General features: G+C 39.9%; 1 protein-coding gene across 4 annotated transcripts in view; it reads left to right on the top strand.

The window, feature by feature from the left end:
* Nucleotides 1-18,025, top strand: part of PDE1C (phosphodiesterase 1C) — a 500,442-nt gene that overhangs the window by 134,020 nt on the left and 348,397 nt on the right. For all 4 annotated transcript variants that reach the window (XM_043540641.1, XM_037890096.2, XM_043540642.1 and 1 more), the window contains exon 3: nt 4,744-4,915. In XM_043540641.1, the coding sequence (XP_043396576.1) occupies nt 4,744-4,915 (172 nt within the window). The remainder of the gene's footprint in view (nt 1-4,743; nt 4,916-18,025) is intronic.

The following is an 18,025-nucleotide window of genomic DNA, read 5'->3' on the forward strand; positions in this document are numbered from 1 at the left end:
TTCTGACAGATGTCTGACCACGAAGAGCCATAGGGGAAAACAATCCTTTGCTGTCTGCAGTTCACTTAAGCCTAATTGTTTATGTATAATGAATAGCCTGAACAGTCAATTAAGATGGGTGGACATGGCATTTCATCTCTCTAGTGAAGTGAATTAGATTTGTCTTAATGGTTGGCTTACTCCAACATGTAGATCTTGATAGAAATTCATCAGACTTTTGAATTTCTAATCCTAGAGATAAACAGCAAGAGAGAGACTCCTACCATTGGGGGACAGGTTTGGAAATAAAGGAAACAATGTACAAAATGCAGTAAATAATTTTAGCACCTTTTCTTTCTCCTGTTTAAATGTTTCTGGTTTCAATAAGTTTTCTCCCTCATAATTCAGCTTTTCCTTCTTTTTGGAGCCATTGGTTAAACTGTTTTCCATGTTCTGCCAGATTACTATAAAAGTGATTTGTGATGAAATAAATCCAACGCTGAAGTTTCTGCAGGCTGAGGTAGGAGAGAAGGGACTGCAGGCCAAATAATAATATGATCCAAACTTTGTTCATGCAAACAGTTGGATTTTGAGACCTGCTAAACCTGGTACTAGAGATGGGTGATTTAGGGAGAGCACATAGTAGGCTAGGCAGGTTTGAGGGGCAGTGTGATCTAGTGGATAGAGCACTGGACTGGGACTCGGGACACCTGGGTTTTATTCCAGGCTCTGCATCTGGCTTGAGGTGATTTTAGGCACAAATGGCAATTAGACACTTAATACCCTTTGAAAATTGAGGTAGTTAGAGGCCTAACCACCCAGGAACTCATTGTGCTAGGCGTTGTACAGGCACAGAACAAAAAGGCAGTCTCTGTCCGAAAGAGCTTATAATAGACGTAATTCTTTTTCCTCTTGAGAGGGTAGCATGGGATGGTCAGGATCTGAGACTTGGCTGAGGAAGAATATTCAGAGAGGAGAGGCCCCAAATTATTTTCTCAGCGGGTGTGTGCCACAAATCCCTGATTCTGACTCCCCCTTCTCTCTTCCCTTCCCCCTCTCCCCCGAGCAGCCACGATTGCAGAAGCTATTGCTCCAGCCTTAGCTAGATTATATCCTAGGAAGTTGTATGGGCTGCTGACTGAGAAACATGTGGGTCAGGGAGCTCTGCTGGGTAAACTGAAAAATCTGAGCCAAAGACTTAGGGGAGAGGGAGGAGGGAGGGTTGTTCTTCCTGTCAGGCTCGTATCTTCTGAATTAGTTGGCCACAGACAAAGCCTGTATATCACTTTTCCTGGGTGAAAACAGCATACATCTTTGATAAGACAAATAACGACAAAGCATAACTGTCATCCTCTGTATACAGGAACAGATGACATTAATATTAATGCTTGTCAAGGTTCCTTCCCCACTCTGAACTCTAGGGTACCGATGTGGGGACCTGCTTGAAAGACACCCTAAGCTTATTCTTACCAGCTTAGCTTAAAAACTTCCTCAAAACTTTGGTACAAGGTACAAACTTTGCCTTGTCCTTGAACCCTATGCTGCCACCACCAAGCGTGTTAAACAAAGAACAGGGAAAGAGCCCACTTGGAGACGTCTTCCCCGCAAAATATCCCCCCAAGCCCTACACCCCCTTTCCTGGGGAAGGCTTGATAAAAATCCTCACCCATTTGCATAGGTGAACACAGACCCAAACCCTTGGATCTGAAGAACAATGAAAAAGCAATCAGGATCTTAAAAGAAGAATTTTAATTAAAGAAAAAGTAAAAGAATCACCTCTGTAAAATCAGGATGGTAAATACCTTACAGGGTAATCAGATTCAAAACATAGAGAATCCCTCTAGGCAAAACCTTAAGTTACAAAAAGACACAAAAACAGGAATATACATTCCATTCAGCACAGCTTATTTACCGGCCATTTAAACAAAAGGAAATTAATGCATTTCTAGCTAGATTGCTTACTAACAAGTTCTAATACTCCATTCCTGTTCTGTTCCCGGCAAAAGCCTCACACTGACAGACAGACAGACCCTTTGTTCCCTCCCCCCCAGCTTTGAAAGTATCTTGTCTCCTCATTGGTCATTTTGGTCAGGTGCCAGCGAGGTTATCCTAGCTTCTTAACCCTTTACAGGTGAAAGGGTTTTGCCTCTGGTCAGGAGGGATTTTATAGTTCTGTATACAGAAAGGAGATTACCCTTCCCTTTATATTTATGGCAATGCTATATTTCCCTGTGACCTTCTCTCAGGAGGTAGGGTGGCAAGATGTGCTTTATTCAATGTTTTACTGCCCACTTTATATATATTATAGTGACAGACAGTCAGGACTAATTAAGAACTGTTAGTTCTGTCATGTGCTTTTTAGTCAGTGCTACTGGACAATTTTCTTCTGAATGACAGAGGAATGCTTGGAAACTTACAAAAGCATTATAAAAGCTGTATAAAAGTGAGTTGCTAACTTCAGTATGAACCCCATTTCTCCAATTTTAATTGTGCATGAAGTTACAAGCCTCTGGAGCAAGACCAGCAAGGTTTGGTATTCTGAAGAGGGAGTTATCTTTTTATCCTATGAAATCCAGTAGGGCTAATGCTACATCATTATAGTGTGATGCCTGTTGGCACTACTATAGCTAATTTCAGTTATACACCACTCTTCTTGGATTTGCTAACTAAACCATAAGCATCCTATGCTGTCTGAAACTTGGCATGTAGCAGGTTTTCAGCATGGTAGTAGAGATAAGATTTTCAAAAGTGCTGAAGTGAGTTAGAAGCACAAGTAATTTGGGCATTTTTGAAGATCTCATCCATAGTTTTGTCCAAGTTTTTTTATTTTACTGTAATTTTTTTAAGTTGCAAGACCTGACATAGGGAAATGCTGTGCCTTGAAGTCTAATTTTTAAAAAAAGAAAAAAAAAGTCTTCATGTGAATTTAATGTTGGTGAAAGACTGGCAAATCTGGAGATGGAAGAGATGATCAGATTATATTGTTTTAAAAAGCAGGTGCTATGTTTAACTGATAGTGCTCACAGAAATTTTTCGTATACAAATTTTTGTTTGAAAAATGGCCTTTTTTTAATAATAACTAACCTTTTTGCAAAACACTGTTGCCATTACAGATTTATTTATTTTTTGTTGAGAGCTGGTAGAATGTCACAATATTTTCACTTTTTAAATTTTTTACCAAAAGGCCTAATTGTAGCATGTTGGGGATCTGAATTTAGGTGCTACGTTCCCTGATTTGGCATTCTGTGCACTGTGGAGAGGGTGTAGGAATGCTGCCATTGGCCATATGTCAGCATAAGAGCTGAATGTAAAACTTACATCAAAAAGGAATTTTGACAAAAATGTTTCATGAAACTTTTGTGAAAAAATGTTTTCTCTCCAGCTCTAATCATAATGCATTTACGTGAGAACATTCCTCTAAACGTGTAGCTTAGCTGCTTAAGTGTATGCCACATTTTTCTCTTGACATCTGGGGCTTTTCACATGTACTTTGCTACTGAGAAGAACTGTAAGGGTGAAACCCTCTCCCATATGCACAGTGAGAGAAAAGTCGCATACCCCCCTAAGCCAAGCATATGGCTTTCTAGGGTTTTAGGTGGCAGTGAAGTAGGTGTATAGCTTACAAATGTGTGTTGAGAATTTTAGGTGATGCCTGTGTTCTCATCTCTGAGATATTCTGGTCACACAAAGATTGATTAGTGATGTATCTAGTAATAAACCTTTTCTTTTTTCCTGAAGATAAACATACATATTAAAAATGCCCCTCAAAGGGCTGGTCAGAATGCTTTTTGACAGAAAATAGGATTTCAACTAAGCAGATTTTTCACAAAAAGTGTCTTTTCCTCTCTGGACAATTTCTGTTTTTATTGAAAAAACGGAACACTTGGAAACCAAAATATTTTGGCTGAAAACTGTGAAATATTTTGATTTGGAAATACTGCTGCAATGCCTCATAGGAGTTGAAGTTCAGTGGCTACATATCTCCGTTCTCCTCTGTGGGCTGGATTCCCAGGCCAGATGGCATTTTCCATGATTCATCATGGTGAGGGACTGCCACGATGCATTGCCTTCCCTCTCCAAGGCGTGTGTGGGGGGGAGAGACCACGATACATCATGTGAGATGTAGTCAAACCACAGATCCTTGCCTATAGAGAAGTGTGGGATCATGAGGAACCAGACCTACAACTCCCATGAGGCATCACAGCAACTTTTCCAAATTGAATATTTTGATTTTTCATACACACTTTGGTATTTGAATTGCCACTGAAAAAAATCAAAATTTTTCCATTAAAAGAAATCCATTTTTCAACTAGCTCTAGTTCCTCAGACAGACACATTTTTGGTCTATAATCTAATCTTAATAAATTAGAAACACGATAACTAATTGTACTGAAGATAATAATTAGATGCCAATGTCTTGTGTTGAGCTGACCCTTAACTTAATCATGTTCCATTACATGATCAGTTGTAGTTTGAGTATCTAGTGTGAAGAATAACGAAAGAATACTTTCTATTGACAATTATTTTTGTTTTGTAAATAAATCTTTAATCAAAGAAGACAGTGTAGGTTAGGATTTGAAAATGATATCCTGAATGTTAGTGTTTATTTCCACTTTGGACTTAAGTCTGTAGGTAGAGCTCCAAATTCTAGACACCCAATGGTAAAGACATAATTTGCTATGTTTCTTTCTCCAGACTGCTGAGAAAACAGGTTAGCACTCTGATTAATTCATTTTCTCTCTCTCTCTCTCTCTCTCTCTTTAGGGTCAAAGTCACAAAACTGCATATGGAACACCGTTATTGGTGGGTTTACTGATAATCTCAAAGAAAGGCAGAAGCCAACCATCATTCATGATCCTAGGACTCCGGAGGAAATCTTAGCAGATGAGCTACCGCCTGTGGACAGTCCAGAAGCATTAGTGAAAACATCTTTCAGGTTTGATGGACATGAACACATTTTGCTTTTCCTTAATTAGCTTTCTTTAAAGTTAGGCAAGTGTACTGTGGGTTTGATTAAAGAAGTCAATATAGTGGTGCCTTCTGCTGTGTGGTGTGTCTTTGTACTGAATAGGATTGAAGAAACAGGGTTATAAGTAATGCTGTTCGGATTGCTGACTTTCATTTCTCAGACCTCATTACAAGATTATAGGCTAGACAGATATAATGCAGTAGAGAGTCAGCATTCTGTTGAGAGAGTTTTACATGAAATCACCTTTGAAGGTTGGTATTGTTTCATGTGAATCTATTGTAACAATAAAGATAAAATCCTGTACTGATATAGGGGCAAACTGAGTCTTTTGTCTGGTGATCTGAAGTCTTGAGAACTATATGGTGTTAATATATTTTTGTCAAGGAGGATGATTCCTGGAAAGGGGATTGTGTGCAGGTGACTTATGCTGTCATAAATGTGAGATACGCACATTATTGTACTTCCTTCCAACTTGCTTATTCATGTGAGTGTTCATTTGGGAAGCGTTTCTTTGAAGCATCTTTTGTTGACTATAGTTTTCCCAAACAAATGAATTAAAATAGAAAAGCTGTACCTGTCGGGGTAGATATTTGATAGAAATTTCAAAATCTGAGTGCCAAATGCACAGCAATACCTAGCAGTGTTTGTTTTTTCTTCTGGAGGCTTTGTTTTTAAACTATTCTCTCTCATTACTATTACATATTGCTCCACACCAAAAGCATTTCCTGTTTTTACAAATGTCTCTGTGGCAAAGCCTGTGATTTTAATTATACTCTAGGGTATAAACTGATATCAATCTTCGTATAGTTACACTATTTTTAGTGTGCCTGTTAAAGCCCTTTGCCCAGGTACTGATCTCAGACACCTTGTGAGCATTGCCTGGTATCTCAAAAACTCTCTTGCTGTGCTTTCATGTCAGTTTTTCTGTGATGGAATTTTGTAGTTAGGCAGTGAGCAGTGCTGCATGTTTCAGAATCTGGAGCTGCCTTTTATGACGAAGTTGTGATTAAAAAAAAAATTAAACAAAGTTTAGCCTACTTTTGTCTTTCTCTGATATTTAAAAATCAATTGTCAAATCAAGACCCCCAATACAAATCTTTCTCTCACTCAAAATCTTTCCTTAAGAAATCATGGTCACCAGCAACCTTTACACTTCTGTAATCCACATTATTCCAACTATTTTTTTAAAATTGTGTTACTGCTTCTCAAATGGTGCAATCTGATTATATGAGTGGGGTGGTTCTTAGTGTATGTATGATCCCAGATAAAATAATAAGAGGAACCGATGAATTGGAGAATGCAGTTCAGTTACACAGCTCTCCTAATGTTGTGTAAATGGTTTTACAAATGTCAGAACAACCCTGGTATTTCATTTGTGACTGTAGGTAGTTACTTTACCATGTGATGTGCTATTTAGACTATCATAAAATTAAGTCCAAACGCATTGTTGGTATGAAGCACAATGTATCTATCTGTTTAGTTATACCAAGAGAGTGTAAATGCTCTATACATTTTGCAATCCATGACACTGAAAATAATGTGGTCCATTGCACTTCCTATGTTAAAGAAGACAGAAAATAAAGAAAATTAAAATATATTAAAAGTAAAATATAATTTTTGAATTCTGTTTAAGATCTCAGATGAAAATATTCCATGAAATGGTAATGGCAATGCAACCTTTCTAGGATCATTTGATATATTCACACGTGCTTTCTGTTAAGCAGAAGTGGAGGTTTGGTGTTAAATATACCTGTGAGTGACTACAGTGTTGCTGAAAACATAAAGATAGTGGATAAAATCCTAGTCCCATTGAAGTCAGTGACAAAACTCCTGTTGAATTCAATGCACCCAGGACTTCATCTATTAAATTTGTTGGATGGACTGGAAATTTTGATTATTACCAAGCTGCACTTAGAGTGATGGCATAGGGCAGGTATCGTATATTTTATTTATTTTTCCATTGACTTGTTTCAAAGGTGTAGTGAAGATAGAGATACAATGAGAACAATGTGATGATGAGATATATGCCAAATCTACCATGAAAATATCATGGTCATTAAACAAAGTGGAAGTAACAGAAGCCTAATAAGATTTAATATGTATTTCTGATATTTATTGGTGTGTTATAGCATATACAGCATTTTTTACTGCAGCATATAACTTTCACAAATTACTGTGCCATATTATACGTTCAGTAAAAATTTTGCTGAATTAACTTTGTGGGTTAAAACCAATCCTTCAAGGGACTCAGCACCTATCAGTAGGCATCAACATCTTGTAGGGTTCGCTCTTGTTTGTGATTCATCAGGTTTCTCTTTGTGAAGGGACAGGGGTGGTTCTACCAATTTTGCCGCCCCAAGCAGTTGCTGCCGCATTGCCGCCGTGCCCGGAAGAGCCCAAAAGCTGCAGCGGCAGGAAGAGCGGCTGAGCTGCCGCCAAATTGCTGCCGCGGGACACGGACTGCTGCCCCATTCTGAGTGCCACCCCAAGCACCTGCTTGGAAAGCTGGCACCTGGAGCCGGCCCTGTGAAGGGAGCTCTTATGACGTTACTGAGTGTGTCCAGTGTGTCTGGTAGCTGATGGGTACCTGGCAAATATGAAACTCTCTATATTCCTCTTGTCTTGTTGCCCACCACACACCAAGTGGAGACCCCTAGGGGAGAAGGCTTCATCCCACCTCTCTTGCCATTTGGGGGAGTAAATGTGCTACAACAGTTGTTCAGTCTAGCTATACTTGACTAGAAGGTTGATGACTGTAACACAGGTATTTATGGAAGAGGATGTCAGGTTATAATATTATTATTATACTATTAACATTCCAATGCCCGCTGGAGTCAAAGGCAAGATTCCCATTGACTTTGATGGGAGCAGGAGCTGGCCTTTTATTATAAGGTCACTGTTATAAACAATAAAATACATGAACTCTCTCACTATTTCTGACTCACCAATGTCAGTGAACTGAGAGCAATACATGGCCATACCATCCATTTCTAGTGTAGTTAAAAGAAAGTGTCTCTCGTGTCAGATGAGTCACATTTCCTTATGATTGCTGCTATCTTTCATGTAAATATGATATTTACATAATGTTCCAAGTACACCTCTGACATTTGATCTTGTGTTGTCTCCTGTGCAGTGCTCATTGTTATGTAGCATGGAAAATTAGCAAGTGCTGTAGCTTGATTTTGCTTCACAACTGGCTATGAATATGAAAGTACATGGCTATTTCGGATCTTAATTTTTATATAGTTTTGTACCGTTTGGGTCCAATGATCACCTTCTCCTTGAGTGTGTGTGTGTATAACAGTGTATGAAATGTATTGGATAGTGGTTGCAGCTTGATGCATAGGAACCTTGGACAATGGTTATAAGGCTTTTTTCAGTGGCATAACAAGGCCTCAGAGGGCCCTGGTGCAACAATAGATTAGGGGTCCTTCCCCGAGGGCTGGAGACCTGCTTCCCATCCATCCCTGCAACCCTTCCCCTGGAGCCACTCAGCTCAGCCACAAAGGGACCTGCATCCTCTGCACCCCCTCCCATCCCAGCCTGTACTCTCGGGAGGAGTTCCTCCCTGTTGAAGCACAGCTGCAGTGAGAGTCCAGGGTCATGGCAGCTAGGGTAGGGCCTGCAGGAGCTGCAGCCCCAACAGCGTTGGCAGTGCCACGAAGAGCTGTCCCAAGCCACTCAGTGCCTGAGCTTTGTGGCTGCACTCGTACCCACGCCAGGGATGGAGAACGGCTGGGGATGAGGTGGGAGCGCTTTTCACTCTTCAGAGCTCCTGGAGAGGGGACACAAACACTTCCCCTGCAGCCTGGCCCGCTGAGGGCTGCTTCCTGTTCCTCAGGTCCCTGGGGAAGGGGCAGGAGCACTTTGCTGGTAGCCTGGCTGGGGGCAATAGTTTTCCTATAGGTGGGGCAGCCTCTGCTGGGCCCATAATATTGTGGGTCCTGGCACACCTGTACCACTTGCACCATAGTAGCTTTTTTCCAGTGCTGCTGAGATCTTTCTCACTCAAGTACTCGTTGCCTATATTGGTCATTTTGGTATCTCTAGAACAGTCATTTCTGGGAGTGACTTGTGAAGCAGTTCTGGGCTGGTGAGAATTCCAGGTCTCACATTCACATCTGGGAATTATCTGCTGTTTTCATTGTGAGCAACCCAATAGTGAAAGAATTAACTATGTTAATGGTAATCATTAGCCATTTGCAATTCTTACTACTACTTCAAGTGCAGCAGGTAGTAACTTGTGATTCACAACATATTTTAGCATACTGTTGCAGGCATATCTTAATTCAGGGATTACCAAAGCGATCATTTTAGTGATGCAGGACAGGTACTCCACTAGAGAGTGCAAAGAAACAATAGATAACAGCATAAATAATTATATATTATTAATAATATAATATTGCATAAAAGTTGGGGGAATATTTTATGTACAAAGAATTTGCTGCCTCAGTTTCCAAAGTACAGTCTGTAGCAAACTAAGTCACCAAATTGCACTGTTGCTTCATAATGTCACGTAGGAAAACTTGGAATGCCAAGCCAGCCACTTGAGGATTTTTCTTAAATTAATTTGTTTTTGATGTACTGTAGGGGGTTGCTACCTGGATGAGTAGTAATTTAAATTAGCTTAGTCATTGGTTTTTTAAAACATGAAAGCCAAGCATTTTCTCTTAATGTTTTTATATCCTTTTAAAGGAGACCCAGGTCTTACTAAATGTTCATTGAACCAGAATATCCTTAAAAATCATCATGATGGGCATCTCTCTCAACTCTGGCTCATTCTGAGGTGTTTTATTTGCACTGCACCTACATTTATCTCTGTTCTACACAAACCTACTGTTTATTCCTGTTAATTATTGATGTTCACTATGATGAACCAAGAAGGAAAATTTTGTATTCCTTGAGGAAAGACTCCCAAATCATTCTGGCTTCCTTACCTCCTATTTTAATTCTCTTCTGGGTGTGTGTTACACATTTTAAAAACTATGCACGTGCTCCACGGTAAATTGAAGGTTGATGACTCAAAGTGGGAGTGATGAGAGGAGAGGATTTTACAGCAATTACTGTTCAAAGATTGCACTCTAGTTCTTAGCACATGCTCCGAAGTCCATGAGGTGGGTGTTTTTTTTTTCTTGTTGAAAAAGTGGCTCTCTCTTCTTTGATGTCATTGTATACTTGTTTTTATATAGTAGATGAATTACTGATAAGGAAATCCCAGTGTTATTGTCACTATATCATACACCTCAAAAGACCTATGTTGATAAATTCAGATGGAGTGGGGGTGTCTCAGACCAAGCTCTCCCTCCCTACTGTATTGAGTAAACCCACTTCCAAAACAGAAACAAGAGTTCTATCGCTTCTTCCTCCTCCTTGTGGGAGATGAGCAAGGTCCAAACCTTTATTAAAAAAAAAAAAAGCCTCTTCCTGTTTCAGGGGCCAGCCAAAGCCTTTCTCCCAGACTTTCTTCTCTACCCTACTGCTGATCCTCTTCCTCCTTATCACCACAGTCAGCTAGCACCTGGACCAGGGGTGGGCAAACTTTTTGGCCTGAGGGCCACATTGGGGAATAGAAATTGTATGGCGGGCCATGAATGCTCACAAAATTGGGGTTGGACTGCAGAAGGGGGTGTGGGCTCTGTGATGGGGCTGGGGATGAGGAGTTTGGGGTGTAGGAGGGTGCTCTGGGCTGTGACCGAGGGGGTTGGAGGGCGGGAGGGGGATCAGGGCTGGGGCAGGGGGTTGGGGCATGGGGAGAGGCTCAGGGGATGCAGGCTCCAAGCAGCGCTTACCTCAAGCGGCTCCCGGAAGCAGTGGCATGTACCTTCTCTGGCTCCTATGCAGAGGCACGGCCAGGCTGCTCTGCATGCTGCCCCATCCGGAGGCACCACCCCTGCAGCTCCCATTGGAGTGCATAGGAGCCGGACCCTGCAACCTGGCTGGAGTGGGGCTGAGCCGCGTGGTGCGGCTCGTAGGCCAGCTTAAAACAGCTCGCAGGCTGGATCCAGTCCATGGGCTGTAGTTTGCCCACCCCTGACCTGGAGGGTAACAAGGCTCAGGCACATTTGTTCCTCAGCCAATTAACCCCTCCTGTTCTGGTTTCATATCTCTGCAGACTTGACACTTGAAAAGGGGTTTGTGGGCCTTAGTCCTACCTCCAGCCAGGCTGCCTGGATGGGTAGGATATCCTGTCACAGGAAGAAAATTTACCAATGTATCTGGTGGTCAATTGGCAAATGTTTGTCTTGCCCAGGGCTTAATTTGTAATGAAGGAGGTTCCAGGGCTCAAACATTTGTTTACTTTCATAACTGATGTGGCAAGCCCAGAGGTGCTGGGACTTGGCCCTGGCAAGTCCCAGTGCAAATTAAGCACTGGTATAGGCGCACCAAACAGCAGGAGGGCTACTATAACATTATACTTTTAAATCTGGGCATGGGGTCTTGTACAAATATACAACAGCATTGATCCACCAATCCCTGCACATCACTCAGCTATTATGCTCTGATGTGGGGGTTGGGAGAAGTATATGTGGACACAAACTAGATTAATACCTAGGCACCTCCCCTGAACTCAGTAATATTTCTCAAGACCCTGCATACCCATTCCCTTACTTGCATGTGTAGAGTAAAAAAGTGTGTGTGTTTGTGTCTGTGTGAGTGTGAGGGAAAAACAAAAGAAAAGCTTAAGTGTGATCCTTACCCTTAAGTGTGAAGCTAATGCGGCATTTAGCTACGCACTCTCTTATTAGTCATCGTCCCTGCTACCAGGCAGTAATAGCTTGGCAGCTTTGTAGCAGCACTCTCACTAATGCAGAATTGGGTTGCCCCACAATTCCTGTTAGCCACATATTTTATGTTGAGCTCATACACACAGCACTCCACATATGCCTTGTTAAGAGGGGAGCCCAGTGTGAGTCATCCCAAACATGAGATTGCAAATAAGGTGTCTGAGGTTACTATGTACAACGGTAGGATACTTTCAATGGCTTGGTGGCTTTTCCGTTTCTGGGCTCATTGTAATATACAGCTACTGAGCCAAACCACTGTGCTCACAGCAAATACAGAAAACTGATATTTTTCTCCTGTGCCAATACAACGGTATTTTCCTTTTAAGAGGAAGTGAGTTGCAGTGTGCCCAGTGAATAGTGCCCAGGATTGGAACTCAGGCGAGCTGAGTTCTATCCTCAGCTCTGCCACTGGCTGCAGGGTGATCTTGGGCAAGTCACTTCAGCTCCATGCCTCAGTTTCCCCACCTGCTTTTTAAAAGGGGGATAATGATACTGATCTCCCTTCAAAAGTGCTTTGAGATCTATTGATGTAAACAAAGAGCTAAGTATTATTACAAAACTTCTGGAGTTATTTTACCCTATTAAATATTAAGACCTTTGTAACCTTCACTTTTGAAGCAACTAGGGTGTAGGTTTTCTTACACCTTGACAGTAACTAGAGTATCATAGATCAATATTGTAGATTTTTTTTTTATTGCTTAGATTTGTGTAACAGAGGAACTCAAAGGAGGCCACAGAAAATGGAAGCCTGTATAAAACCTGTCCATACTCCATATATAGTATACTATTTTAAATGCTTTTAAATATCCAGAGAGTAGTAATGGAAAGTAGACCTCGCATATATATTTTATGCTGTGACTTTTCCCCCCTAGGAGATGTAGAGAATAACCTAAAATCTAATTTAGTAAAGAATAGATTATGAAATTCCACGAGGCTCAGACAAGAACCAGAAACCTTTCTGTGCGAACAACAAAAATAAGTCCAAAACATTAGCTGAGGGCTGTGCCTATGCTAAACTTGTGCACCATCTCAATAATATTTGGAGTGCTAAAGCACTAAGAAATGGAAGCATTTAGCCTCAACTATTTTACTCTAATGAATTCTAGGGCCTATAGCAAGGCTTATGTAAGAATCATAGAATCATAGAATATCAGGGTTGGAAGGGACCTCAGGAGGTCATCTAGTCCAACCCCCCGCTCAAAGCAGGACCAATCCCCTAAGTAATGCTACTGTGAGTCACCAATACAATGGACCCACATAATTTGATAGTATCTGTACTGGAGCTGGAATGTTCATGTAAACTACCTGCTGGCAATTCCTAGAAACTGTTTTATGGACTACTCATTTAGAAAGCTATCATATTCTGAGAATACAACTCCCATGGATATCAAATATAATACAGTAAACCACTTTAGTTTGCAGTTGTTCATAGAAACTTGTATTTAGATTTCATTTCCAAACTCTGCACACTCCTGGACTTTGGGTTTTGAATGAACTTAAATGCTCACAGTAAAACTGTTTTAATGGTCATGTTTCACTCTCTTTCCATCTAAAAACCATAAATTGACAGAGGGTATATCTAAAACCAGGGTCCGATGCCAAACTTCTCTTTTTCTGGAAAAAAAATCATATACTTCATACTTTTAGGTTTGAAGATGGACCTGAGAAGTGTGGAGTTTAGGTTAGAATTTGGATCCAAATCCCAACTTTCCTAAGGTTATTTGTATCTCTTATAGAATGTAGTACATATATAACCCACACTAGGGAATGTGGGTCTTTATTTCCCCTCCTAGTAGCTGGTCCACATATGAGGATAAGAGTCTATTTTAGCTGCCACCTAGAGCAGTCAATCCCTTCATTAAAACTATAAAGGATCATGCCTTTAGGTTCTGGGTTCAAACTCTGTCAAAACCAACTGGGGCTGTTATATGTTTGCTACTAAAGAAAGTCAATATTTTTATTTTAAAACAAAGTTTATTTTCCTCCCTGCTATATGAGTGGACCTCTGTAAGCAGCTGCGATTTCAAAGATAAAGATAACTGAACACTTTATGTTTCTCAAGCACTTTCAAACACAAGGGTAACTTTTTTCATATAAATGTGTCACCAATAATAGCTGCAGTCTGAGTCTAAAAGATGGGTTTTTTTTATCCTATCCAACTTCTTGTACCAATTATAATTAACTCTGCTCTAATTTCTAATATGGTTGCTAGAGTAATGTTCAAACTCAATCTGAAGATGAAAAGTTGATAAAATTGGATTTTTATTACTGTACATCCCTTTTGAGGCTACTCCATTTCCTGGATTGTTTTAAATGCTGCTAATAATATGATTATCCAAAATGTCAGCAATACTTTAGTACAATGATTATAGAAAATGTTAATGTAAATACAGTGGCCAGAACCTCAGCTGATTATAAATCAGCTCCAGTGAAGTCTGTTGAGTTACTGCAGTGTTGATTTACCTCAGCTAGGTCTCTGGCCCAATGTTTCTAAGTATAGCTCCTAGACTGAAATGTTTATATTCTTTCTTTAATGTTCTTATTACAAATCTAATAAACCTGCATGAGTTTCTCGCTACATCATTAACGATGTTGGTGACTGTAATATTATTTCATATGTATTGGGTCTTATGCTGCAAGCATTCTAGCTGAGGAGTGCCCATTGACGTTCATGAAAAATCTGTGCTGAGGACTTGTGGAATTGAGTCTATAATTACCCTGTGCTTCAACTACGTGTGTGTTTTTTCACTAACATAATGTTGATCCAACTATAGCTGTAGAGTAGAGCCAAAAAGTGCAGTTCTTTTTATAGGCTGGGGTTGGAAGGCAATGTATTGTAATGCAGACTTTGGCTCAGATCCTCAAAGATATTTAGGCTCCTAACTTTCATTGATTTCAGTGTCACTCAAGGTTTGTATAGTTTTGTAAAGTCCCTCCAAGGAGGGAGTTGTGCTTTTCATCATCCTTTCTTATATCATGTGGTATATCCTGAGTAACTGTGTTATCATGACATAACAGGAGAAGGCCAGTGGATTACAGAACTGCTCTCATGTCATGCGTGGAACTCTCATGGACCTCAGCGTAGTAAATGGTCCTTAGTTTCACACCCAAGTGGGTAATGGCTGTACTAGGCATTTTTTTCTAACCTTTGTTTTACTCCCTTGAATTGTTGTAAAAGCCAGTTCAAATTTGTCACACCGTGTATTTAATGCAATTTGTAGCAGTAGCAAAACAAATTGCTAGATGTTCCTAATAGCTTAAAATGATTGCATATGATTCTCAAGGGTTCACTTTAAGAATGGTGTGCCAGGACTTACACAACTATCATTGACAGTTATGGGAGTTGTGTAGCTAAGTCGCCACCCTGAGAGCAAACTCCTGGTCTCTGACCTGCACTGCAGTTCTTTATTGCATAGCCTCACTCAAATGCTGTATGGAACTCCCACTGACGTCAATATGCAGTAGAGGTCTGCAGTGCAGATCCAAGAATGGGATTTTTCCCGAGAGAAATTACACATCTGTGTTTCAAAACAACCAGAGAAAAGTTAAATGTGTGATTCTAAGTAAATTGCATATTTTGTGAATTGAATCTTCCATAGAGAAGTCTATTAAAATGCAAGCTTCATCTCCCAGTCATCCAAGGAAAATGGCACTCAGTTCACAGCTCATATTAGGATTGAAAAGTAGAATCTAGTGGAAATAGTGCAATTTATTGAATCTAATTTAAATGTGTCTGAACAAACTATTTCTAGGATGCAGGGGTGAGGAGGGGAATAGCTGTGAACCAGTCCATAAAAAATCGGAAAGAACTTTTTATTGGGGCATGTCCTAAGGTAGATTGTTTGTGAAACTTAAACAAAACAAACAACTTGTGTGTCGGCCTTAGCAAAATCAGTGTAGCCTTACAATCTAGCAGTAATTCTGAGATCACTTCCTGTATCTGTCAGGCACTTTTATCTGCCTTCTAGTGGGGGACAGCAGGCTTCCTGGACAGGCTAGCATTCCTGTGGGGGAAGAGCCCAAGCTATGAGCAGTAAGTCAGACCTGTTCTGTGGTGGATGAAATAAATGTATTTGTACAGTGTAAAAAAATAAAAATAAAAATAAAAATCAACTTGTTACCTTAGATGACTGCTTGTTGCTTCTGCACAAACCTATTTCCTGAAGACCCACTAAGCTTCATGTCATTTCAAAAAATATATTGTTTAACAAATATTTTCTCAGAAAAAGATTATGGGCCATGTTATGCTGTCAGTTTTTAAGCAAAACTCCCCATTTATGTTGATTTCTATGGAGAATTCTGTTTTTAAAATTGTGTCCCACCGCATGGAAAATTATCAAATACACCTTTCTACTGTCGAAGTGAGTGGTTAAAGTGATAGACAAGATAAGCACGCTTTCTTTTTTAACCGTTGGATGACACTTTAGAATTTGTCTTTTGACCTGATGTTCAAAATGTGATGACATTGTTTCTTACAAATACAATAATTTGATTAATGTGAACTCAGCTGGTGATCTTTTCTCTGGACAGTGTAGAGTCAAATTGCATGGCGCCTCTGTGTATTCGATGGTTACATTGGTTCCAGGAATCTGTATATATGCCTAGATATAGCCTCATATATGGGGCCAAATTTGCTTTTAGTTTTAACAGTGCAAATTCAGAGTTAGTGGAATAAACTGTTATAAATCCAGAATCACTGAGAGTAATATTTGGCCAGTTATCCTCATAAAACATAACAATTAGAGCAGTGAGGAAAATGAGAATTTTTTCACAAAATTATATACCATTTTTCTGTTCCATTTTGAGTGATTTCATGCCCTTAGTCTTTCTTTATTCTGAGATTTTTAAGGCAGTTGATACTAGGATCACATACAATCATCTAAAAGTACAGAAAGCCAGTTTCACTTAATTTCAGATAGGCAAACTTTCAAGTAGAATCAGTAGTTTGACAGCAGCCATCTTCTTTAAAATAGACAATGAGAGAAACGGACTATAAATTTATTAGTTTTATGTAAGCATCCTGGGTGAAATCCTGGCCCTATTGAAGTTTATGGCAAAAGTCACATTGTGTGAGAAATCTTGGCCCCATTTAAGTCAATCTCTTTTGTGATGGAAGAGAGGAAACTGTGGATAAAGATAATGGTGGTGGTATTTTGGATGAGGGGTAAGGCTTATGATGGGGTGCTAACTACACTGTGTGAAGGAAGTTCTCTGTGTTCTTGGGCCAGGTAAGACACACATCAATATGGGTGTAGCTCAAGAGCATCAGCAAAGTCATACACTTAGCCCTGTATCTTGGTTCCCAACACATTTATGGAAACGTGCCAGTGCACATGGGAGCAGGTTCATGCCTCTAGTACAGGGGCAGCGGCAGGAAACCTAGACAGACCACCTGATGTATCCAAGCAAGGTCTCCTGCTGCACTGAATGAGTAGCCAAAGCATTGCAAAATGTGATTATTTTTTTTGCAGACCTGTGCACTGTTCACAGATCCAAAATTGAAAATTAGCCATGAAAATGTAATGAAATATTTGGCAGCAGCAGGGTATCACAGATGCCTCAGTGCCACACCATACATGTAATATATACAGTTAAAATAATAAGAAGCAAAAGGAATAATAAGAGATCTCCTAACCTCTCAGGCAAAGGTAAAGTAGCTGCTGAATAGAACTGTTTGTCAACTTCATAACCTCTAGAGTGGAGACAGTGAGGTGTTTTTTTGGTTTTGTATATCTGGCCTAAAAGAACATGGAGCATTTTACACTCTTGAAGTCAAGCACTCAGGTTTGTTAAGGAGACATGACTAAAACAACAAAACCACCCTCTTCTTTTAAAATAATTGCTGCTATATATTTCTAGAACTGCAAAGATGATCTCAAATAAAATAACCGTGCCAACCCAAGCAGAAAGTTAAGAGCATGCAGCAAATTTGACTCTTAAAAGGAAAAACTAGGTATAAAAGTAGAGCTGGTTAAAGTTAACTAAATACAGTGTGGAAAACCCTGTTAAAAATTTGTAACTTCCATTTTGCAGGGTTTGAAACACTCCATTTTAGAATTGTTTGTTTCCCCACCTTTTTTAAGTAATAATTTTGAATTGAAACGGATTACGAGGGTTTTGATTTTTTTTGTGTGTGTGTGAAAAATTTTATATTGGAAGTCCACAGATATTTGTGAAACTTTTTTTTCTTCTTCACAGAAAGGTCTTTTTTCAGCTAAAGCTTTTTGTTCAAAATTTGACAGTCTGTGCATACAAGCGTGTAGTAAACCACTTAGCAGCAATAGGTATAAAA

Source organism: Chelonia mydas, chromosome 2 (genome assembly GCF_015237465.2).
Source record: "Chelonia mydas isolate rCheMyd1 chromosome 2, rCheMyd1.pri.v2, whole genome shotgun sequence".
Lineage (NCBI taxonomy): Eukaryota > Metazoa > Chordata > Testudines > Cheloniidae > Chelonia > Chelonia mydas.